Source organism: Crocuta crocuta, unplaced genomic scaffold (genome assembly GCF_008692635.1).
Source record: "Crocuta crocuta isolate KB4526 unplaced genomic scaffold, BGI_CrCroc_1.0 scaffold176, whole genome shotgun sequence".
Classification (NCBI taxonomy): Eukaryota; Metazoa; Chordata; class Mammalia; order Carnivora; family Hyaenidae; genus Crocuta; species Crocuta crocuta.
The window spans coordinates 1,066,067-1,092,104 of record NW_027531905.1 but is presented as its reverse complement, the minus strand read 5'-3'; the positions used below and the strand labels follow the sequence as shown (position 1 = coordinate 1,092,104).

At 38.5% G+C, this 26,038-nt stretch overlaps 1 protein-coding gene across 4 annotated transcripts in view; it reads left to right on the top strand.

Moving 5' to 3' along the window:
• Positions 1-26,038, top strand: part of FGD4 (FYVE, RhoGEF and PH domain containing 4) — a 139,079-nt gene that overhangs the window by 69,170 nt on the left and 43,871 nt on the right. For 2 of the 4 annotated variants that reach the window (XM_077774458.1, XM_077774457.1), the window contains exons 2-4: positions 5,410-5,562; positions 14,086-14,269; positions 19,336-19,843. In XM_077774458.1, coding sequence (XP_077630584.1) covers positions 5,410-5,562; positions 14,086-14,269; positions 19,336-19,843 — 845 coding nt within the window. Of the gene's footprint in view, positions 1-5,409; positions 5,571-14,085; positions 14,270-19,335; positions 19,844-26,038 lie in introns of those variants that run through there. The other 2 variants (XM_077774459.1, XM_077774460.1) reach the window with 2 other exon arrangements.

Genomic DNA, 26,038 nt, shown 5'->3' with positions numbered 1-26,038 from the left:
AGAAATGGGGTGATGGGCATGAAGGAGGGCACTTGTTGGGATGAGCATCGTGTTATATGGAAACCGACTTGACAATAAACTATATAAAAAATAAAATATATGTAAAATAAATAAATAAATAAATAAATAAATAAATAAAGGGGATCTCTCTCTGGTTCTGTTTGAAAGTATGGACTATCCTAGAGAAAAGGGTGGGTGCAGGGAGACGAGGTTGGAGGGTCTCACTTTAATCCAGTTAAAGTTTATGATAAGCTAGGCCAGAATAGTAGCAGTAGAGTGGTGGTAGTAGATGGTGGAGTTGGCAGAATTTCTTGATGGATAGGATGTGAAACGTGAGAGAAAAAGAGGACTTGAGGATACTTCCAAGCTTTTTGGCCTAAGCACAGATGAAGCTGCTATTACCTGAGGTGGAGAAGACCGTAAAGACAGTGGTTTGGGGTGAGTGTCGAGAGGTGAGAATGTCAGATTTGGGTAGGTGGAGTGTGAGCTAGCTCTTAGACACACTAGAGATGCAAAGTAGGCAACTTGAATGTATTAATATTTCTTGGCCTTTTCTTCATTAAGCAACTGATAAACTTTTTTTTTTTAATATTTTTTATTTATTTCTGAGAGAGAGAGAGAAAGAGAAACAGCGTGAACAGGGGAGGGTCAGAGAGAGAGGGAGACACAGAATCAGAAGCAGGCTCCAGGCTCTGAGCTAGCTGTCAACACAGAGCCTGACGCGGGGCTCGAACCCACAAACCATGTGATCATGACCTGAGCCGAAGTCGGATGCCCAACCGACTGAGCCACCCAGGCGTCCCTAAATTAAAAGCTTTAAAATTATTTTTTAAAATACATAAAATTTACCACCTTAACCATTGTTAAGTATACAGTTCCTTGGCATTAAGTACAGCGACACTGTTGTGATACCATGGCCACCATCCATCCAAAAAACTCTTCATCTTATAAAACTGAAACACTGTACTCACTAAACAGTAATGTTCCGGGGCACCTGAGTGGCTTAGTAGGTTAAGCATCTGACTTCGACTCAAGTCATGATTTCTCAGTTTGTAAGTTTGAGACCTCCATCAGGCTCTGTGCTGACAGCTCAGAGCCTGGAGCCCGTTTCCGATTCTGTGTCTCCCTCTCTCTCTCTCTCTCTCTCTGCCCCTCCCCTGCTTGCACTCTGTCTCTCTCTGCCTCTCAAAAATAAATATTTTTTAGAAATTTAAATAGTAACTTTACATTCTCCCATCTCCTCAACCCCCAACAACCACCATGCTATTTTCTGTCTGATTTTGATTATGTAGCTCAGGTAAGTGGAACCATACACTATTTGTGGTTTTTAACTGATTTATTTCACTTAGCATAATGACTTCAGGGTCACCCAATTTGTAGCATGTATCAGGAGGATGGATAATACTTCATTGCATGTATGTGCCACATTTTATTTGTTCATCTATCGATGGGTTGCTTCCGTGCTTTAGCTATTTGAATAATGCTGCTGTGAGCATAGGTGTGGAAACATAAAGGATATGTTTTTGAAAATGTATTTGGTGACTTCCATAGATTTTCTCTTTTATGTAAATTTATAAGCACATTTTCATAATAAAAGGTTTAAATGATACAGTTGTACAGACAACAAAACATGAAAGCTCCTATTCATCCTCTCTTCGTACTCCCAGTTCCCAAAGTTCAGTTTGCCGTGTTATTGACATCCCTCTCTAATGTATTTATGCACATTTGTATTATCTTTTTTTTAATTTTATTTCTTTTTGGGGCACCTGGATGGCTCAGTTGGTTAAGCTTCTGACTCAGCTCAGGTCATGATCTCACAGTTCATGAGTTCAAGGCCCTCATCAGGCTCTGCACGGATGGTGTGGAGCCTGCTTGGGATTCTCTCACTCTCTCTTTCCCCATCTCTCTGTCCCTTCCCCACTTGTGCTCTCTCTCTCAATAAATAAATTAAATTTTATTTTGTTGAGAGAGAGAGAGTGGGAGGGAGGGAGAGAGAATGAGTAGGGGTGGGGCAGAGAGGCAGGGAGAGAGAAAATCCCAAGCAGGCTCTGTGCTGTCAGTGCAGAGCCCAATGTGGGGCTCAACCTCACGAACTTGTGAGATCATGACCTGAACTGAAACTGAGAGTCAGACACTTAACTGACTGAGCCACCCAGGTGCCCCTCTATCTTTTTTTAATGGGGATCCTACTATACATACTTTTCTATATTATTTATCTTTTATTTAATAATAAATAATAATTGGACATCTTCCCAATCTTATTTTTCTTTTTCGGTTTTTAACAACTGTGCATATGTTCCATAATGTTGCATTGACTGTTCATGTACATATACTTTTATATATTCAGGACTATTTCTATACATTAAATTCCTAGAAGTAGAATTCCTAGGCACAAGGAAATTTCTTAAACTGTTGATCTTACTTTCTTTTCTAAGATCCTTTGTGGTTTTCTTATCATTTTTCTGGATAGAATCAGGCCTGAAGAACTCAGAGAACCGAGTGGACTTTGCTTTGGAATGGATGGCCAAAGAGTAAAATGTGAAAGAGCCATTTAAGGATGATTTGGCAAAATAAAACAGCTCAACACAAAGTTTTGCAAGTAGGAGACAAAGTCACTCTAACTAGTCAGAGGGATTATCTGTCACTCACAAGTGTGATACAAAAGAAGACAGATAAATCAAAGTTAAGCCATAATGGCAACCTCTCCAGTTGGAACAGAGAGCCTTATGCAGTCAAAGATGAGGCTGGATTAATTGAGACGGTCTGAGGCCTTTTGCAATTAGCATATGTCTAGACATTCCTTATAGGAGATATGACCCAGCAAGTGTAAATTAGTAACCCAAAGACAGAGGAGTGCAAAATGGGTAGGGCCAGTGGCTGAAACTGGATTACCAATCCTCAGGAGGAGACATTATTAAAATAGGACACTTTCCTCACGCTAACATAATGTAAACTAGGTATCTGTGCCCAAGATTAACTGTTTAGTCACTCTTTTTGGTAAGTTGGAATCTAAAAGTTAATATAAAATTTCTTGAATGGGTAGACCATCTGGTTACAATTTTGGTTTCAGTTCCCTGTTATGCATTTGGCACCCAAATAAGAACTGTCTCCAAACGTGAGTAGGCTGAGTCCGTCATAAACACTCAAGTCTTCTTTTGTTTTGTGATTCTGAAATGTCAGAAGATGAACAATTTAATGAAATGGTCGTTTTTTTTTTATGGCACATTTTCTTTACCGTGATGTATCTGGCTTAGAGTATTAGTCAGCAAAATTTTACTATAAGGGGCCAGACTGTAAATATTTTTGGCTTTCCAGCCACAGTCTCTGTTGCCTATTTGTCATTGCCTTTCCACCCCCCCCAACCCTTTAAAAATGTGTTTTCTGTCTTTTTCACCATATTTTCATACTTTGTGATAGTGGCTGAAGTTTGCAGACTATATTAAACAATGATCTAAAATCAAGTTTCTGGCTGTAGATTTTTTGCCACCGACAAAAAAAATGTTATAAACATGACTTTAATGGATTTATAAGAAAATGGAATATGTAGCTGATCTCTTACTGCAGGCGTTTTGGCACATTCATGGAAGATCTCTCATAAATACGACACTTGCATGAAACACATCATGCCCTGAAAGTTTGCTGTCCAGAAATAAAGTGCCTAGTTTTTAATTTCAAGTTACTATTTATTCAAGACATTTTTTGGTTTCTAAATAGGCTAATTATTAAAGTAGCATCACCTTTTAATATGTAACGGTATTGATCTATTTTTCAAAGATTCAGTATAATCTATTTTCTCATGTAACCAATTAACTGCCTCCCTTTTATAGTTTTGTTGCTATAAATCATTCTTTCAGTGCCTTATTTTATGAACGCATTACAGTTTCTGCCTCTGATTTGGAGCTAAGCTCTGGCTTTTCACTGTTTATGTCCCCAGGCCACACTTCCAGACCCCAGAAGGTGGCCTTTAGGACCACGAAGCCCTCCTGGAGATCACTGTGGAACCAACATCTGAATGCTCCTAAAAGACTTAGTGGTTGGATGTCATGCGACAGATTTTAGGGACAGACTTTGCCTACTTCACACAGTTTTTCTAAAAAAGTAGATAGGCTCACACATTTAAAGATTCAACCTTTTATTTCTTCTGTTTATACTTGCAGTAATATACTGTCAAACAATCTATAAATCTTGCATTCAAAGCCTTCTGTTTGGCTAAAAAATGTTTAATCCAGCTGGCAGCTCATTTTAGCAGAAGGGTGTCTGATGAAAACCCACTGAATGTGTTTCAGCACTGGGTCTCTAAAACTTCTTGACAATACTTGAAACTGTTAATATCTTCTAAAAATTGCTTTACCAAGATAAATTTCAAAGAGAACTCAGAAAATAAAGCAGTAGTATGTGCAGATTTTAATTAATACTCTTTAATAATTGAAATAAAAGAAAATTTTTTTACTCAATAAAATGTTGATTGGGTTTTATTAGCTTTTCTTGTTTTGAATAGTTAAAGCTTTTTATCTCTCCTAGTTCTCTTTTTAGTTATTTGGATTCTGTAAAAATGAAACTCTGTTTTTAAACCAATGATAATTTCTTAAATGGATCATGATCTCCCTGGTAGAAATTGTATTTTCTCCTAATCAAGGTCCAGTCTATTGTTAATATCACTATGTCAACGAGAAGAAAGGGAAGTTTGAGTAGTATAAAGAGAAAACACTGGCACATGATTTCTTAAAAAGTCTCTGAAACTCAACAATTAACTTCTTAAATTAGGACTCAAACAAAAAAATTGATCTGTTTTCCTATATCTAGGTCTTAGGATGTATTTCAGTATCTTGACATTTTAGAATTTTAAGCTATAAATATGACAGTATAATCTGTAGTATCCTTTTTTTTTTTAAACATGGGTATTAGCTTATCAATGTAGATCTGGAGTCTGATAAACTAGTGAGTGAAAGGAGGGTGTGTGTATTTGTTCTTTATTCTTACAGAGTCTTGAGGTCAGCTGTCATGTTGGTGCTTTCCTGCTTTGTTCTTTTGAGTCACTCAATGACTGGTGACTGGCTGCTGGAAAGGAAAGCTTTCAGCAGATTAATGCTGGGGCCCTCCTGTCTTCTCCTTCGGCAGTAGCAGCTGCATTCTGCCCTTTCTGTGGCCCTGAAAGGAGGGAGTGTGTGGGGGGAGGGGAGAAGGGGACAGGGGCTCTGTCAGCACGCATTACGAGGTTTCTCAACACGTGGAATGAGATCTTTCCCAAGAAATTCTGTCAAGGCCAGTACACATGGGAAAACTATTTCTCTGCTTGGGCTTGTAACTGTGATTGTTTTTGTTTTACGGGATAAAAAGGAATTTAGGTCATGTGGCACAGCTGTGCTCTACCTCTGTATTTACCTGTCCTTTCTTTTTCATCTCTCCCAGGCAGCAGTACCTGTCCAAAGATCACTCTAGTTCCACCTTGTGTGAAAAGCAGCACAACCCCACTGGTTGATCAGAATGTATCTGATGAAGAGGCTCAGGGAATAAATGGAAAAACGCCAGCGAAACACTCAGCTGCAAGTCCAAAGCCACAAGGTATGCTGGTGGGTTCTTTTTTTTTTAAATCAGGTTGGGTGTTTTGTTCATTGGTGAAATCTATCCAGAAGAATGATAATGACTAAGAAAGAGTTGTAAGCTTTCAATGAGAGGAATTGGGTGCATTTATTTTTTTTCCGGGGAATAAAATCAGTCTCAGGCAGAGTTGGGTATTTGTTCTGCCCCTAAAATAACTTATACATTTTTCTGTTAGGGTTCTTTTCTCATTGCTGGAATTTACATGTCCCTTTAAGGGGACTGTGATCACTTCATGTAATATGCTTGACCTACTACATGGCCTAACTTAATATTTGCATAATAAATGTGTGACAAATGAATGCATACTGTCAGAAAGTCAGTATGCCTTGCTGGATTTCAGGGGATCTGTGAAACAGATCATTGTAAAGCCGTGCCTAACATACATAGTAAAAATGTGATTTTCTACTATTCAGGAACTGGGGCTCGAAAAGGCTTCCCAGAAATTGAAATCAGTGGCTCCTCCATTCAGGAATTGAGCAGCCAACAAGGGGAAGAAACAATTATAATGCTGGAAATCTTTGAATGTTTTGTTCAGGAACCATTTCCTCTTAGCAATGAATCTCTAGTGAGCCAGGTATTAACTGTGAGAAGCACAAAATTGCAATTTTGATGATACGCGGTAAGGCCTTTGGAAACGTTAACACAAAATTAAGTTCTACTAGGATTTAAGGTGTAGTTTCTTTCTAATAGATTTTTATTTATACCAAATGCTGAGCATTTAGCCAAGAAACAATGTTGTACATTTTCAGAATTACTATAGTTTGGAAAAAGTAAATTTCTGTTTGATTTATGTTGTATTTATTTTGGTCTCTTTCCTGTTCTTGTGAAGAAAAAAGTATTATAGAGAATATATCATCGAAGACTTACTCTTTAAAGTTCTTACATTTTTAGGATTTCTGAAAGAGATCTTTAACAGGGGCTTAAAATAGAATCTTCCAGATTATGGGACATTTTCCTTTTTGTTCTCACTGCTAGCTATATTTGTAGTGGTATCAAGTATGACTGTCGAGTAAGGTCAGATAATTAGTGCTTCAGATGAATGGCCCATTCATGAATTTATAGCCTTTTATTTTGGGCATATTCATCTCTATGTAATTCATATCAATATGAACATAGACATTTTTTTATCATAATTTAAGCTGTTTTGTTTACAAAATACAAAGTTCTAGCTCACTCATTAGACTTGAGCTGACAAAGATAACATGAGGTAAGAATATTTAAAAAATGAACGTAATTCAGTTTTATGTAATTGCCCAGATCACAAACAGGAATTTCATATTTTATAAATCCTTTTTTGGAAAGATGCATTACTTCATTGTTTTTCATAGTTCATTGAGATAAATTACACCAGTGTCCTTCCTGAGATGCTCTGTGCCAAGATAATCATATTCTTTAGGGAGACAACACTTGACCTTGCTTTTGCTATTTGTAGTTTGATGAAAGTTTAAGAAAAGTCAATATACTGATATTTAAATACATATTTACTTCCTGTTTTAAAGATGGGTTAATAAATATAATTTTACATAACGATAGGAACTATTTTCAGATATTAAACATATGACTTTACAGAACATTGTACTTTTTAAAAGCACTCTCTCACTCATTGTTTGGCCCTTCCCTAATTCCCCAGCTAAAATTTTAACCCCTCCCTCACCCTTGATATTTCATGTTCCCTCAAACCTATGTTATGGTTTCTCATTCACTACAGTCTGACCTACTATATATTTCACTTGTCCATCTTAGTTGTCTTCTGCCTTTGTACTGCCAGGCCCCCCGATAGCAGAGCAGGCCTTCAGCAGCACTTGAATTGGCTCCCTGCTACATTACCACATTTCCTCTATTTTGTTTCTGCTGTTCCTTGTTTAAAACTTGGAAGAATGTGTGCCATATAGAGAAAAACAATCGGGAAAGAAGGCTACCTCTTGGTATTGTCAGTTCCGCTGCCAAAGAGATTGGGGACTACTTATTGACCAAATCAGAGTGTTCTCCACCCTCTAGTGGAGAGAAGCTTACTTTTAGTTTCTCCACTCTTAAGAATATTTAAATAACTGAAGGGGAGAAAGGAAAGGGATATTATGGGGGCTTGCTGCACACATCAAGAGATTATCACACTGATATCTATTCGCACTTAATTGCAAATCATGAGTGGTGAGTCTACTGAATCTTCAAGATCCATTATGTAATTTTAATTTAATTTAAGATTCTTTATTTTTTGAGAGAGAATGCATGCAGGAGTGGGGAGAGGGGCAGAGGGAGAGAGAATCTTAAGCAGCAGGGCTCAGTCTCAGGACCGATCTCAGGACCGTGAAATCATGACCTGAGCCAAAATCAAGAGTTGACACTCAACTGACTGAGCCAGCCAAGGTCCCTAAAGATGCTTATTTTAGATAAGTGTTCTCAACTGGAGACTATTTTGCAGACCCACTCCACAGCCCAGCCCACCGCATCCCACCCCACTCCACTGCCCATACTTGGTATTGTCTGGAGACTTTTTCACTCGATACCATTTGTGGGAGTTTCTAATGGCAGCTAGTGGGCAGAGGCTAGGGATGTTGTTCAACGTCTTACAATGCACAGACCAGCCCCCTCAAAACAAAGAATTATCAGATCTAAAATGTCAGTAGTTTGAGAAACTCTGATCTGGATCCTCAAAAGAGCTAATAAATAAATGTGGTGTTTTTTTTTTCTCATGTGGAGTGCTAATAATATCATAGCTACAATTTGTTTTATTTTTTTCTATTTTATTTTATTTTTTTAATGTTTGTTTATTTTTGAGACAGAGATAGAGCTTGAGGCAAGGAGGGGCAGAGTGAGAGGGAGGCTCCGACTCTGAAGCAGGCACCAGGTTCTGAGCTGTCAGCACAGAGCCTGATGCGGGGCTCGAACCCACGAACCGTGAGATCATGACCTGAGCTGAAGTCAGACATTTAACTGACTGAGGCACTCAGGTGCCCCATCTAAAATTTATTTCAGTGATATTTAAAAGGAAGCACAATACTGAATGCCTTTATTCATGGTGATTATATACTAATGTGCCTGAAACAGTATCAGATTTATATTTTTGTGTTTATTAATAAGTCGGTCATGGGGGTGTAGTGTACAGCTTGGTGACTATAGTTAATAATACTGGATTGTATATTTGAAAATTAGTAAGAAGAGATCTTAAAAATTCTCATCACATGAAAAAAATGTAACTGTGAGGTGATGGATGTTAATTAATTAGACTTTGTTGGTCATTTAGCAGTATATACAAGTATAGGATCATTTTATGCACCTGAAATTAATATACCTTTGTATGTCATTATATCCATTAAAAACTACCAATAAGTATTTTTGAAGAATTATAATTTTTAAAACAATAAAAGAGCTAAATTTTAGATAAGCTTGCATTTGAATGTAGTAAGAGCCTGTAGCTTTAGAAATGGATTCCTTCAATAGCTAGAGCTTATTTTGCCTCAGCCTCAGAAATACCCTAAGGCCTTGGAAAACAATGGTTTATTCACTTCATACCAATCCTACCAGTCAAACAAATAAATTACTGAGCAACTTCCAACATAAGTCTATTCTTCTTCACCACTTTTACTACTGACCTATTTCCTGCCATGCTAGACGTAACTCAAAATAACTTCCTTAGCAATTAAAGCTAATAGTTCTTTTTCACTTAGAAGCTTTGATCCACAACATTCTCCATAGTTAATTATTTTGATAGAGCCCACATATTATCACTTATCAGTCATTAAACCTTAATGCTTAAAAAGTTTCATGAACTTTGAAAGCCACATTATTGCCTGAATAATTTAAGTAAATGTAAAGTACTCAAACCTATTCCATTTGCTCTTAAAGTAAAGCATTCTATGTGTAACGTCCCATTCTTAAAGTATAATATGTTATAAATATATAATACATTAAAAATAGCCAGTTCTATAGGGCAGCTGGGTGGTTCACTTGGTAGAACATGTGACACTTGATCTCAGGGTCATGAGTTTGAGCCCCATTGTTTTAAATGTTAATTTATTTTTGAGAGAGAGACAGAACACAAGTGGGGAAGGAGCAGAGAGAGAAGGAAACACAGAATCCAAAGCAAGCTCCAGGCTCTGAGCTGTCAGCACAGAGCCTGATACGGGGCTTAAACCCAGAAACCACAAGATATGACCTCAGCTGAAGTCGGAACTTAACTCACTGAGCCACCCAGGTACCCCTCAAGCCTCAGGTTAAGCGTAGGGTTTACTTAAAAAAAATAGCCAACTATTGTTTTTCATAGTAAGTAATAAGAGAAACCAAATCCTCTGGTAATCCCCAAATTTAAACTAGTAATTTGGGGGTTTTTTTCATGTTCAATAATTATTTTGGATGGTTTGAAATTTTTAAATAAATTGTTGTATATATGATCTGTGAAATTGGCTGTAATAAGCCCATTTTATTTACAGTCAACTAGAGATCTCAAACTTAGCATGTCCATAACTGGAGGACTGTTCTTCTCTCCAGAAATTGCTTTGCCTGATTTGTCCCTTGATGACAATTCCATCCTTCCAGTGGTTCAGGCCAAAGGTCTCCAGAGTCATCCTTGACTCCTCTCTCTCTCTCTCTCTCTCTCTCATACCTCACATTTATTCTTTCAGGAAGTCTACTTTTATTTTTTTAAGTTTATTTTGAGAGAGAGAGCACGAGCAAGGGAGGGGCAGAAAGAGAGAAGGAGAGAAGAATGCAAAGCAGGCTCCACACTCAGCACGGAGCCCCACACAGCGCTTGACTACTGTGAGATCATGACCTAAGCCGATATTAAGAGTCCAGTGCTTAACTGCCTGAGCCACCCAGGTGTCCCAGGAAATCTACTTTTAAACCATACCTGGAAACCAGCTGTTCCCCACTGCTTTCTTCTAAGTACCCTTGGCTCTTGCCTGAATTGCCGCAGTACTCTCCTGGCCCTTCACCCTGCTTCTGCACTGTTTTCCCTGCATTCTCAACATCGCAGCTGGAGTGATACAGTAAGATAGAAGTTTTGTCATGGTACTCGTCTTCACAGAAGCCTGTGGTGACTTCTCATTTCACCCAGAGTCACTATCCCTACAGTGTTCAACCAAGTTTTCTACATTATCAGGCCCTCCTTCTGACCTCAATACCTACTCTTGCCTGTTTGCTGCTTTGGCTTCATTGACATTGGCTTCCATTTTCTCTAGCTTGTTCTCTACTTGATGGCATGCTCTTCCCAAAATAACTCCCTCAGTTTCTTTAAGACTTTTTCAAATCTGCACTTCTCAAAGAGATCCCCTTTGAGAGGCAGGCGTCTAGGTGGCTCAGTCGGTTAAGTGTCCGACTTCGGCTCAGGTCATGATCTCACAGTTTGTGGGTTCGAGCCCCGTGTCAGGCTCTGTGCTGATAGCTCAGAGCCTGGAGCCTGTTTCAGGTTCTGTGTCTCCCTCTCTCTCTGACTCTCCCCTCCTCACGCTGTCTTTCTCTCTCAGAAATAAAAACATTAAAGGAAATTAAAAAAAAAAAAAAACAGACCCCCTTTGAATCCCCTACTTAATACTGCAATCTGTACTTCCTGCTGTACTCCAGATCCCTTTAATCTTGTTCTTTTATGAGTGCTTCCCCTTTTTTCTTAGCTCTCACCACCTTCTCTATATGGTTTACCTTTAGATGTTTTTGTTTCATTTCTTTTGCTCATTGATAAGATCAAGTAGAAAGAATTTAATAGGTATTTAGTAATACTGAATAGATGAAAAAAATTTTTAAAAATTTGATTTCCATATAGATAGATATGTAAGAATTGCTGTAGGAATTATATTTTGGAATTGTCAAGTTCCTAATGGTTCTGTAAATTTATACTCCCTCTCAGAACGTGTGAGGTTTCATATTGTTTGATTTCCTCACTGACAGTTGGTATTGTCACATTTAAATTTTTTGGTTAACTTGATGGTGCTGAAGTAGAATCATGTTTTAAATTTAGTTTTCATTTCCCTAATTATTAGTGAGGTTGAACACTGTTTTTCTTACTTATATCCCTTGGGCTATGGCAGGAGAAGTATTAAGTTGAGTTTCAAGCATATTCAACTGGAGGTGCTGATAGAACAGTTAGGAAATGTCCAGAGAGCATTTGGAAATAGGGTAAAAGAAAGATCAGAAATGATGAGAGGGGATGGGGGAGGGGAAGACAAGAGTCATTTTGACTCATCAGTTACATTTTTTTTTTGACCAAAGTACACATTATTTCCCCCTAAGTCAGTGTTACTGATGCTTTAGCCATTCATGCATCATCTTGAGATTTTTGTCATATGCATGTAACATTTGTACTCTTTTATTTAAAATGTGCACATGTACTTTATTTTCCATTTGGGTTGTCTCCCTTTGCTGAGATAGATGCCTCCTCTGTGCTTTAAAATAACCCAATGCCCACCTTGGGTTACATCACTGAACTGTCCCCTCACTAGTCTATGAACTCCTTGATGACATTAATTTGTTCCTTCATGTATTCCACAAATTTGCCAAGCACTGTGAACATGGTTACTGCAAATATGTTTGTGATCAAAATAAACTTGTTTCTTACCATCACAGAACTCCAACCTTGTGAAAGAGAAAGCTTTCTGTCTCTAATATACTTAACTTTGATTTCTGGTTTATATAACACTATTTGACTACTGAATCATAATAATTTATTATAAACACTTTGGAGAAAAAGTACACAATCCTATGAAACAGTTTAAGAGATAGGCAGAGTTGAGATGGAAAAATGCCTGGTGTGTATACCTGATATGTATCATCTTATTTGAGTTTTCTAAGCATCTAACAGTGTCTGATATGTAATAAATAACTAATGTTCACTGAGTAAACTCTAAATGGATGAATCACCAGAATTTTATAACAACTTTTATATAACAGTTTTTATAGAATTATAAAGAACATATTCACTTCCTTTTTTGAATATTCTAATTAGGAATGTTGAAATTATTCTATTAAAACTGCTTTTTAGTGGGCTCTTGTCCTAGTTTGCTATTTTGGCATATATTCTACACAGGAAATTTTTCCTTAAAATTGACAAATGTCACACTTATGTAAGTCCCTTCTTTATCAATGGATACTGTTTTTAACCATTCCCACTGAGCAGATCTTGGAAAATAATACTATTTCCATAACAAAGAAGCAGGCCAATTTCTTTTAATCAGGATTTTCTTTCCTCAAAACGGACTAAGGTGAATTGTTTTACCTCTAGTTCATTTTGCTATGTTTTTTTTCTTCTCTGAAAGAATTGATAACTGGCATAGAAATGATGACATCTGGGCCAGTGAGCATCAGGCAGCTGTCAGCTAGCCGAGTTTATAGAAGAAATGAGATGACTAAAAACCAGGGTGACCAGCTCTGGGAAAATGGGGCATGTAATTGGGAGATATGATTCCCCACCCTCCCTCCAGAAGCTAGAAGAACAGTTTAAAAAAAAAAAAAGAAAAGGGATGATTTTATTTAATTTGTTAGAACCAGTTATAGAAAAATACATAATGTTCTATAATCCTTTACCCAAAATGTTAATCTAAGAGGTAAAATATATTGATTTTCAAAACTGAAGTAATTCTTGTAGTGATAAAGCACTTACGGCATATTATATTTTCTCATCTACAGAATTTCTCATCTGTTAGAGAAATTCTGTGGATTTTAATATTTCAGGAAATTACCTGTTAACTGAGGGGAGGGCTTACTAGTAAGCAAAGAATCTGTGGTGTATTAATGCAAGCCAACAATTAACATAGCAGACAGTACTAGTAGAATTCTTACCACCCCCTTTTGCTGGATGTATAATGAGGAGCAGTGCTAGAGGTGGACAGAACTAGAGACTGGGTACCAGTCATAAAATTTGATCAGCCTTATTCCTCCAGGCCAATCACTTAACCACTCTGAGCCTTCATAGACATAAGAGGTGAATAATGCTACCTACCTTAGAGGACTGTGGTATGAAAGATTTCCTCTAAGAACAAATGAGATCAGGTGTTTTTGTTAAATGGGAAGGTGCTACAGTAATTACTGTTGTTTGATGTTGTTTTGCTGGCCTTTGTGTCTAATTTACTAGCTTTGGATTCTGGTATATTACTTATCACTCTGTTGTTGGAAAATCTGTTTTGTAGCAAGCAGTGTATCCCTAGGAATTAGTTTAAAGCTTAGTACTTTTCTCTGTTTAGATAAATATCGGCTATGTTATCTCTAATAGACTTGGGAGGGTCATAGCAATATGTAGATCCTTAGATGTTTAATAAAGCCATATTTAAAATGATCTAAAATTAAAAGAACCACTTGAATCTTGGAGATGGGATTTCCACAGGACACAGCGAATGTCTAAGATAGAAGTCTGTTGATTAAGATTCAGTACAGATTTGACAGACCGCTTTACAGAAGTTCGATAATGCTGAAGATTTTTTGCACCCAGGATATGAGAATATCTTTGTTGTGGAATGCATCTTACTGAAATATTGAATTATTTTTATTTTTTGTCTACAGTGCCTCCAAAGCCATTACATCTGCAGAATCCACCTTTGTCCAATATATACCAAACTCCCAGGCATAAAGCTTTATCTACTGCAAAACCAAGGATGGAGGAAGTTAAACCTGCCTCTGCTTCTTGTGTCTCAAAAGAAAAACCCAGCAAGGTGTCCGATCTCATCAGTCGCTTTGAAGGAGGCAGGTAAGAGCTAATACACAACGGGAGAAGGGACGAGAGGAGAGCTGTTTGTTTTTAAGATGATCGAGTAATAGATTCTTTATTTCAAAAATATTTATTCTACTAGGTTTGGTAGGCTTTTGGAAAGAGTAAATTTTTAAAATATGTAACCTTGCCCCAACATGAATTATCATTTTCTGTATGTTACCTGTGTGTAGCACTCTGTGCCAGCAGCTTTTTTATCACTGCTGAGAATGATTGTGTGCTGTATAGATCAGTAGATATGCGCTCTCATTTCCTTTTGTCTGCCTGTGTCACTCTGCATTACTCCACGGCGTCATTCTCTTGGTAGCTGGATGTCTGGGTTGGAGAAGCAGGGGGTTGTCTCTGTCTCTTTGTTTCTCACTTTGTATGTTTGTGAATGTAATTTTTGCCGGCCTGTGCCATCTCTGTGGCCTTCTTTCTGACCCACTTAATGTAACAGAAGTCTTCAGTACCCATTCAGTCTCAGGTCCCCTCTCCTCCCTCCTTTGTGACAAGGAGCCATTGCCAGGAGCAAAATGCATGCTCGCTTTCAGTTTTGCATTTATTAGATACAATTTTATATTCTTTAATCCTAACGTTTCAAAAAAAGTAGGTGAAAAGTGTATTTCTCACTTAAAGATAAAAATAAACTCATATATGGCCTCAGTTACTTTTTCTTAGAATGCCCATCACTGATGTAAATAGAATTTTTAAAAAATAATTTTTAGCAGAAGGATTTTATCTGTCACCAAAAGTCTATATTTAATTAAACAATGTATATAACCTCCCTTTCATCCTTGAAGCCAAATATCTCCATTTATTCCAGTGTAATATTTGAGAATGGCTTCCCACTGGGTGATTTCATGATTTATTTGCAGGATTTATTGTTATTTATATAGTGGATCATAGCTTGGAAATACTTCAAAAATCTTTTGAAAATTGTGACCAAGTAAAAAACTGCAATGTCTCTTGTTTAAAATACAAGGGCGCCTGAGTGGCTCAGTCGGTTAAGTGTCTCATGGTTTCTGGGTTTGAGCCCCGTGCCGGGCTTTGTGCTGACAGCTCAGCTTTGGATTCTGTGTCTCCCTCTCTCTCTGCCCCTCCCCCAATTCGTGCTCTGTCTCTTTCTCTGAAAAATGAATAATCATTAAAACTAAAATAAAATGAGACTATATTTAGTAACAAGTTCTTGACAAAAGTAGTCCAGAAGCCTGTCTTCATTTTTCATTCCCAATCAATTGTGGGAACTTGAGTCATAAACACTAAAACTTCAATATCTTTCCTTCTGAAGTAGGAATTTTAACACCTTTGCTATCTTAAATTACAGTAATCTTTATGAGAATGATTTTGAAAAGAACAATTTAAATTTTTTTCTCAGGGCAAGTTGATTCTGTAGCACAGAGAATGACCCTTCATGTGTGCAGATCCCCAGGGCCATATCCAGTGACTGCATAATATCAGGAAATATCAGGAAGGGCTGGAGCCCGGACCCCTGTCCATAGTACATACCAGACTTGGGGGTAGCTTTAGGAAGCCCTGAGTGGATCAGTATTAAAAGGTTAAACCTTCTGATTCTCACCATTTTGCAGTCCTGCCCAAACACAAAATGGACATAGTTTTTCCACTTGTTAATACCAGTTTTCTTGGACTCTTTCAAACTTCACAGACTCAAAGCCACTTTTTGATGCAACATTTAAAGGTTGTGTCTAAAGAGAGATGTATTGTGGCTTAGGAGATGTTAAGCAAAGTCACTCTGTGTGTAGATAGAATATAACGTGAGCATCTTGGCGAATCTGGTGAAGGGGTGTTACTTGTGGCGGAGTCTACTGCCAATATGAAAAATCATCGTCTGTGCTTAGTGAGGTATTACTAGTAGGAACTGGCCCTAAAAGTGTGTGAATGGGTTAGCGTTGCATTGAGTCTATAGGACTTGAGTGGAAGTTGTATTTCCTGTTGAGTGATACCCATGTGCCTACGATGTGTGTAGCTCTCAGGTTTTACCCTAATTATTACAACTGACTAGCATTTTGTGGAATAGAGATTCAGCAGGCCGAGTTACCACAGTAAACTGACAGGAAGAGGAGTGGGATCATAAACCACCAACTATTAGACCACCCTATTTAGACTTTACCTAGGGAGCTGTCTGGGTGGCTCAGTCGGTTAAGCTTCTGACTTTGGCTCAGGTCATGATCTCACGGTTTGTGAGTTTGAGGCCCTCATAGGATTCTGTGCTGACAGCTCAGAGCCTGGAGCCTGCTTCAGATTCTGTCTCCCCTCTCTCTGCTTCTCTCTCTCTCTCTCTCTCTCTCTAAAATAAACAAACATTAAAAAATTTAAAAAAAGACTTTACCTAGGAATCAGATTTTTGCTCTTTGCAGTAATGCTAGTATATATTAAGATGAGTGATTTGGAGGATGTTAATGGAGCACATAATTTTACTTATTTATGTATTAAGTTTTTTGGTTTTTTTAGTATAAGGTAAACTAGTATTTTTAACTTATGAAAGATTTCAAGATTATGGGGCACCTGGGTGGCTCAGCCGGTTGAGTGTCCGACTTCCCTCAGGTCATGATCTCACAGTTCATGGGTTCGAGCCCCACGTCGGGCTCTGTGCTGACAGCTCAGAGCCTGGAGCCTGTTTCAGATTCTGTATCTCCCTCTCTCTCTGCCCCTCCCCTGTTCATGCTGTCTCTCTCTCTCTCTGAGAAATAAATAAAACATTAAAAATTTAAAAAAAAAAAAAAGAAAGATTTCAGGATTATAGAAAGAAATAACATTTTCCTTGAAACTGAACACTGGTTTTTGCTAAGGCACTTCAAGGCCCAACTGTTTTTTCTGCATGGTCTGGTGTCCACAAACCCAGCAGGAATATATGTATTGGCTCAGTCACTGCTTTTACTTACTTCTCATCACCTTATCCCTATCCCACCTCTACCTGCGTATCTCCTGGATGTCACTTATTACAGGAAGTTCTTATCTTTCATCCCTAACTCTTCTTTCCAAAAATACTAAGTAAGCCTAAAGTTTGGTAGAGAGGATCTGCAGAGAATCCTTCTCTTGGGTTTCTGGACACTGATGTGGGCAGAAAAAAGAAGACTGTACCATTCAAATCTTCAAGGGCTGCTTGAGAAGTTGTCTAGGCCAAAGTATACTCTCCCAGAAGGCAAATATTAATGGTGGATTATGTGATATTTATTTATATTGACAACCACCAAGTTTATATATGTGACATTTTCCCCTGCCAGAGTTTTCCTTCCCTTCCTGTGGTGCTGTGCTTACCCTGTCTTTTCTTCCTCCCTGATTACCTTCTTGCCATCTGTTGTCATTCTCTCTTCCATTCAGTCCAGATCAGCAGGGTCCAGAAGGAGTAGAATGAAGGGAGAAGGTAATGCACATCTCAGCACTGTCCATGGACTGTGCTGTGCTGCTGTGTCTTCTACCCTATAACTTCTTTTTTTTTTTTTTTTACAAATNGTGTTAGTTTCCTGAGGAACCTCCACACTGTTTTCCAGATACCCTATAACTTCTATCTGCACTGGGGAAGAGGCCAACTCTGGGCTTTATCCCGTGTTGTGTATGCAGCCTGCTCACCTACCTGCTTCTCACTCCATCCCTCGTGTTCTAGTGTGTTACAATGTGGGGTTAAGACCATGGAATTTAGAGTTAGACTTCATGGTTCGGACTCTAGTTTTAGCGTTTCTTAGCCACATGACATCACCATGTTATGTAAGCGTCCAAGCTTTAATTTCTCTATTTTGGGGTCCTGTTTTCAATTATTTTGAGTCACAATAAATAATGTAAAGAACACATGTACCCTCCGGCACTTAATAAACGTTAGCTGCTGTTATGAATTACTGCCGTGATCACCATCACTATCACAGTTGCTCTTGCTGATTACTGAGCACTTTCCTATGTCCAGCACTGTTCTAAGTGGTGGGGGTAAAGCAGAGAACAAGAGAGGCATGTTCTGCGCCCTCACAGACTCTTACTCTGTACTTGTTTTGCCTCCTTATTAGGTCATAGGAATCTCTCCAAGACTGCAACCTAGAGATTTATGTTTTTCCTCCCGGGAATCCTAGATTAAAATGTTATGCAAATATTTCTATAGGGACATTGTAACATATTGACGGTTGGGTTCCATCGTATACTGCTGGAGTTACATATAATATGAAGTGATAACAAGGGCTTAACAGAAAAGGAGAAGGAAGCGTGTAGTTGTTGGTAGAGCGTGCTATAATAAATAATCCAGGAGGGGTGACATCTGAGCAGAATCCTGAATGAGGGGAAGGAGTCAGCCACACCAGTGTCTTGGCGAAGGTCATCTGGGCAGCTGCAGAGACCCTTGGATGCACACACTGGCTTGCCGGGGTGTGGGGGCAGCTAGGAGGCAGGCATAGCAGAAGGAGAGGAGGGGAATGGAGCTGAACGAGGCTAGCGGGGGCCGTGCGTACACAGTCCTGGGCCGGGGTCAGGACACCAGACTCACCTGGAAGTGTACAGGGTGCCCTCAGAGAGTTCAATTCCGTGGTTGACCAGAAGAGACTGGCTTCCAGGGGATGGAGAGAGGATGCAGAGAGACCAGTTAGATTTTGGCAGCGTGAATGACAAAGTTTCTGAGAATTTGTGTTCTGCTTTCTAAACAAAAGTAACCTTTGTTTCCAACCTGTTCATAAATTGAGGGGCTGTCTTACTTGTTTTTAAAATGGTATGAAAGTGAAAATCTTGGGGAAAGATGGCTTTATTAACTATAAATGTTTCTCACATCTCTATCCTTACAAATGAGCCACACTGATAAACAGCCTAAGAAAATGTTCCAGATCCATAGCATGTTCCATTAGCATTTATAGCTAATGCTCAGTCTTATCATCTTTATTGGAATGTTTATTTAAGGGTGGGTAGCATCCCAAGAGACTGAGAACTATACCGGACTATTCTAATCCGTGTTTCTAAAACCATCAGAGGAGGGTCTTCACTAAATACCTCCTTTCAGCTGGAATAAGCTGGTCTGTCTTCTAGAACTTTTCCATGCCAGTGTTTTCACTCTTCTTTCGTATTTTATTTTCTAGCACGTTATCAAATTACAGTGATTTGAAGAAAGATTCTGCTGTGCACCTGAATTCTCCTAGAACCCCAGGAAGGCATCGACTGACAACCACCCCTCAGCAAAAGCTCCTCTCCCAGCACCCTCCGCAGAAGCAGGGAAATGACACAGATCCAACTCAGGGTGTACAGACCGGTGTGGCTAACGGTGTGATGGCAGCACAAAACCAGATGGAGTGCGAGGATAAAGCGGCCACTCCTAGCCCAGATACTCCTGTTCAAACTTCAGAACCCTTGCTTGCCGTGAACTTAGTGAATGGAGAAGGAAAGGAGGAAACTACCACAGACCCCGCATCACCCACAGCAAATGACTATGATGGAAATGCGTCTGACAGTAGCTGCAGGACCTCCGTCGCCAGCCAAGTGCTCCCCCTGGAAGAAGGAAGCGCAGATGCGGAAGCCAGGGTACAAGAGCGGGAAGATGGAGAAAGCCCTCTGGAACAGGAACAGCTGGACCAGCACCAGGAGACGAAGGTAAAGCATGAGACTGGCTCATAAGTAGGAGGAAGCACCAACTGCTCCACTACTGTCTTAAAACTCCACTCAGCAGCACTCGCGAAACGAATGAGTCAGATCGCCCACGCTACCAGCTAAACAGTTTATGTTTCCTCTACTCTATGAGAAAATACTTCACTTTTTCTTGCATAGTTTCTGTTGATCTTTCTCTTGTGATTTCAAGAGTCGAAACATTCTGAAGACTTTAATTTAGGAAAACCACAAGCTTATTGTTTTTACTTACAGAGGAAGAAAATGTTCTTTGTCGCTCTAGATATTAGGACCGCATCCCTAATATATTTGTGGCTAAGCAAGAAGAAATTGTATAATCTTTGCTTTTTAGACATTTCTAGTCTAGACCTGGAAGAGTAACGTGAACTAACAATTATTCTGTTTAAGGACACAAATTTGGGGGTTCCCCGGGTGGCTCAGTCAGTTAAGCGTCCAACTCTTGATTTCAGCTTGGGTTGTGATCTCACAGTTAGTGAGTTTGAGCCCCACATCTAGCCATGTGCTGACAGTGTGGAGCCTGCTTGGGATTCTCTCCCTCTGCCCCTCCCCCACTCATTCTGTGTCTCTTTTTCAAATTAAAAAAAAAATGTTTAAAAAGGACACAAATATGGAAGTATTCACAAATTATTCAACAGATTATAACCGTAACTCTTTCCAGGCTTCTAATTTAAAAAATTTTTCTAACGAATATGGTTTGAAAACAATTGACTTAATCTTGGATTTAGAAGTCTCTTTAAAGATCATCTTAGTTCAGCAATTCATTTATAAAACCAGAAACTGTTCATGAAATCACTTCCAGAAAGCTGCTGTGATTGTTTAGGGTCACAACAATAGCCTGGACCTCTAGGTGCTCTGACTCTCAGGGTGTACTGTGTCCCTGATGCAAGAAATCACAAACTTAAGTGCCTAAATGCAGGAAATGTCAATGAAAACAGCATCTGTGAGTACTGTACTAGAGAGAGGTGAGCCTGTGGCAAAATGGAAGTTCACATCCTTTCTAAAGAGGGCTGCAGTTCAGCCAGCTGCTTGCATGGCGTTTCTGCCTGTGCGCAAAATCTAAGCCTACAAGGAGCTGATGTGCTGGTGAGATACGTCCATAATTTACCTGTGCTATAGCAGAAGCTTTGATACAGTCCTCAAAACAAGATCATTGCATTTGCGTTCTTTATTCATGTCAATATAGTGCTTTGAGGAGATTAATAAATATAACTTTTACAAAGTACTTGGAATTTCTCAGATCAAAGGTGCAGTATAAGCATCATCATCATACAGTTCCCTGGAATAGAATAGAATAGGAAGTTGTTTATGTCCCTGAGAACAAAAAAAAAAGTTCCCATCGCTCAGTCTCTCTTTTTGATTATAAATAACAATCTGTGTAGGACAGTTGAGAATTGGAAATTTGACAATTATAGGAAAATCTGTAATGACAAACCCAAGTCCTAAATCTAATATTTCGGATTTTTTTTTTAAGTTCATTTATTTTAGGGCACCTGGGTGGCTCCGTAGGGTAAGTGTCTGACTTCAGCTCAGGTCATGATCTCATGGTCCATGATTTCGAGCTCTGTGTCTGGCTCTTTGTTAACAGCTCGGAGCCTGGAACCTGTTTCAGATTCTGTGTCTCCCTCTCTCTGCCCCTCCCCCACTCACACTCTGTCTCTTCTCAAAAATAAACTTAAAGGTTTTTTTTAATGTTTATTTATTTTTGAGAGAGAAAGAGTGCATACTCAAGCATGGGGAGAAGCACAGGGGGCGGAGAGAGAATCCCAAACAGGCTCCACAATGTCAGCACAGAGCCCAACATGGGACTTGAACCTACTAACTGCGAGATCATGACCTGAGCCAAAATCCAGAGCTGGACACTCGCCTGACTGAGCCACCCAGGGACCCCTCTAATTAGAATTTTTTATGGTGCTGTGCCTTAAGTGGCATTAACATAGGCAGAAATTCAAAAGGACTGCTAGTAAAATATCAGAGTAAAAAGTGATTGATTGATGTTTTTAAAACTTTAACTAAAATGAAATCCACATATGGTACAGTTTTCACTGACCCTGAAAAAGATCCCAAATTGACAAAAAGCCAGTGGCTTATTTTCTTCCAGTTAGTGAATTAATTTTAAATGCTGACTCTTTAAGCAGGGAAAGTTTAAATAAGGAAGTGGGTGGGAGAAAAGTGAGTCATACTTGGTAACATTATCTGAAACATTAAAAAAACAGGACATTGCAAAGTGAATCTCTTCACTATATCTTGATGTGGTGGTAGGTTTTAGCGTCTCTGCTTGAACCATGGTGAACAGAAGAGAAGGGTAGAATCAAGAACGCAAGACTCCTACATTAGTCTTTTTATAGTTGGAATGATGCCACCAGCAAGTATTTATAAAACAGTAAGAACTTTTCTTATTAATGCTTTAATTGGTAATGCTTGTGGTTGCTGGGTACTACTTGTTTTCCTGTTATATATTATTATCGGTACATTCTCACTGATGAGTGTTATTTGGTTTGGGAGAGACTTAATAGGACTTTCTTATTAAACTAGCAAAATGAAATAGTATAGCTGGCCTTTCTCCTAAGTGGGAATGTAAGGAGTAGATGGCACATGCTGTGTGTGGGAGGAAAAGGACATTTTCTCCACAGAGCTGTTGCTACAAACACTACATGTGTCTCTCTTCTAAAGGGCAGTATTAGGATTTAATATATACGTGGTGATAATATGTTCTCCTTTGCTACTCTGGTGTCTGTTATACTGCATTGGTTCAAATATGCAGATGTAAATGTTAGTAATGCTAGGGTGATAAATTTTATGTTATATATATATTGCCAACATTAAAAACAAAGAAATGTTAAAAAAAAAAAAATAACAGTATATAGTGGAATCATTGGAACCTGATCTTGATGCTTCTTCTGACTTGTCCACTAACTAGTGATATGACCTCAAACAAATCAATTAAATTATTTGTGCCTTTAATTAAAGGATATAAACTGAATATGATCTTAAGGCCCTTTTCAGTGATAATGTAATAATAATTCTGTGCTGTCTTAATAGGTATATTTCTTTGTTAACATAGCCCCCCATATTGTCAGTTGCTTCTTGAACTGTCTAGTATGTTGTACCTCTAAAATACAATGGGATATTTTGAATTTTGCTCTGCAGACAACTGAAAAAAACTACTTCAATCTTTATATAACTCAGTGTAGAGGCCTACATCAGAATAGTCTTTAAATAAGTTTCATTTGAACCAGTATTAAATTTTTTTAATGTTTATTATTTATTTTTGAGAGAAAGAGGCAGAGCATGAGCCAGGAAGGGCCAGAGAGAGATGGAGATACAGAATCTGAAGCAGGCTCCAGGCTCCCAGCTGTCAGCACAGAGCCCGAAGCAGAGCTTGAACCTACAAACTGTGAGATCATGACCTGAGCCAAAGTTGGATGCTTAACTGATTTGAGCCATCCAGGTGTCCCCACATTAAAATAGATCTTGAACAGTCATTATTAATAATGAGAACTGACCTGAAAGTTGTCTCAGCTTGTGTAACTTTCACTGATACTAATGTATTGCGATCAAGAATCATCACTTCAGTGGTGGGGCGCCTGGGTGGCTCAGTCAGTTAAGCGTCCAGCTTCGGCTCAGGTCATGATCTCACTGTTCGTGGGTTCGAGCCCCATGTTGGGCTCTGTGCTGACAGCTAGCTCAGAGCCTGGAGCCTGCTTCAGATTCTGTGTCTCCCTTTCTCTCTGACCCTCCCCTGCTCACATTGTCTGTCTTTCTCTCTCAGAAATAAATAAAACATTAAAAATTTTTTAAAAAAAAAGAATCACTTCACTGGTGAACAGAATACTGTTAAGTTTATCACGTAAAAGATAAACTGTTGAAACACATTGAAACTATTGTCCCTACCATACTTTAGCTATACGTTTCCAATATTTAAGCTTTTTGCAGCATCAGTGAGCTAGAATATAGCCAGGCACCTCAACGTAAGCAGTTTTTTTTTTAAATCTCTGAACTAAAGGAAAATTGTGAGTACTTTGTGACACCTTTAGCTCTTACCTACAAGGTGTTATTGGTATCTTTAAATTAAAGTTAGATATTTATTACAAGAGATTAGAAAACTGAAATCTACTAAAGGGAGATGTTATAAGGAAACCTTAAAACCCGTATGTGAGAGGGAAGGTAGGAGCAAGAGAATGTCACATGTACCTGTGCAGGCATGCATACCTGAGGGGCGGGGGTGGGGGGGTGGACAGTATTATAATAGTATGATGAATTTGGGTTATCAAAAGTAGCTTAAACTATATTAAAACATTCAGGTAAATAGGTCAGTACATTTTAGAATGAATTTCATTTTAAAAATGATTATATTTTTCCTCAAATCTGTGTGCTTCAGTAGGTAAGCTTCATGAGAAATGCACTAATGTGGAATGCAGTCATTGATTATGCCACATAATAAACACTTCTTTTTATAGTTTTCATGAGCCTGTTAGTATCCAAGATGTACTGTAACAGGTTGTATTCATAGAGCTTTCTGAGATTTATTCAGTGTTTCCTTCCTCTATATTTTGTATTTTAAGCCAAATGTAAACACCTAGATGTGCCCTTTTAAAGACTAAAGTTGATAGAAATTATGTACCTATTGGCAACATAAATTCCAAGAAGCAGTGTATTTAAATCTCGTAATTGCTTTATCAAGAATCTTACAGAAACATTTTAAGTTAATCCTTCATTTCATCAAAAATGAAAGAAATTATATAATAAAGTGAGGAATTAATGAAGATAGAGATTTGATAGAATTGATAGAGATTTATAGAAACATTGTTTTAAAAACCTTAAATGTTTTTTTCTAGTTATTTGTTTTTTAATTACCATTTTACTTATATTTTAACATAAGCCTTGAGAGTTTATAACCTTTGAACATACATAAAAATTAAGAAGATATGGGTACTTGAGTGGCTCAGACAGTTGAGTTCCAACTCTTGATTTCTGCTCAGGTCATGATCTCAGGGTTGTGGGATCAAACCCCATATTGGGCTCCATGCTGAGTGTGGAGCCAGTTTAAAATTCTCCCTCTCTCTCCATCTGTCTCTCTCTCTTTCTCCCTTTGCCCTTGACAAAAGAAAAGAAATTAAAATAATCATGTCTTAAGGAAAAGAATGATAAAGAATCAAATTCAGAAGTATTGCAAATAGAACGCCAATGCTCTAATCCAAGTTAACTCACTTTTCCTTTTCCCTCTTTAATTTTACTTAATTGTCATTTTAACCCTGTTGATTTTGCAGGATGTGATGTGAAGTATCAGAGTTTTCTGACAGTTGAAGTATATTGCTTACCTTGACTGTCTCTTTCTTGTGGTGGGCTATAAGTCCTTTCTCTGTAAGACTTTAAATTTCTTTTCGTTCACTTCCTAAAAAAATAACAATTGGTGGGGACAACTGTTGAGGTCATGTTAGACTTGAAGACAAATAGTAAGTTGCTCTTTAGCCGTTTCTTCCCTTGCCAGCTCAGCTTTCTTTCCAAGAATGTGAAAGGCAACAGAAGCAAAGGAATTATCCAGCTTCGCTAATCAGTCTTTGTTGTTGCTCGTATTACAGTGAAAGTTCTCACTAAAGTTGTCAGAGTTTTAAAACAATGTGTAGAATAACAGAAAAGTTGTCCCACTAACCATATGGGCAGTCCATATGAGGAGAGCTTTTCTTTATTCACTTAGAACTGAATGGTGAATTTGGAAAGTTCTTTATTTTGTGGAGACTCCATTTAGTCTATTGGAAAGGTGTAAGAAAGCAAAATGAGAAAAAATGAACCTCAGAGAGACCGTATCTGGAAAAAAAAACAACAACACCTGTTCCATTTGCAGATTCATCATGCCAGGCTTACTGTCCTCAGTGCTAGAAACAAATGAAGGTACGTCCTACCTCCAAAACCTCGGTCTACCCAGGAGAGAGAGACAAAAGTAAATCACCATGATATGGTGCAATAAATACATACTTCAGATGAGGAATGACCTGAGCCTAGGGAAGGGCTGAATGAGCGGCAGGCTGCTGAGAAGCCATTGAATTTAGCTTGAAGAAAGTAGGAGAGGTTGCTGGTTGGGTCAGTATACATGGGAATGGGGTAAGGCAGGGAGGGGTGGCTGTATCTAGGCAGAGGCAGAGTGTGAGAAACAAGCAGAGGACA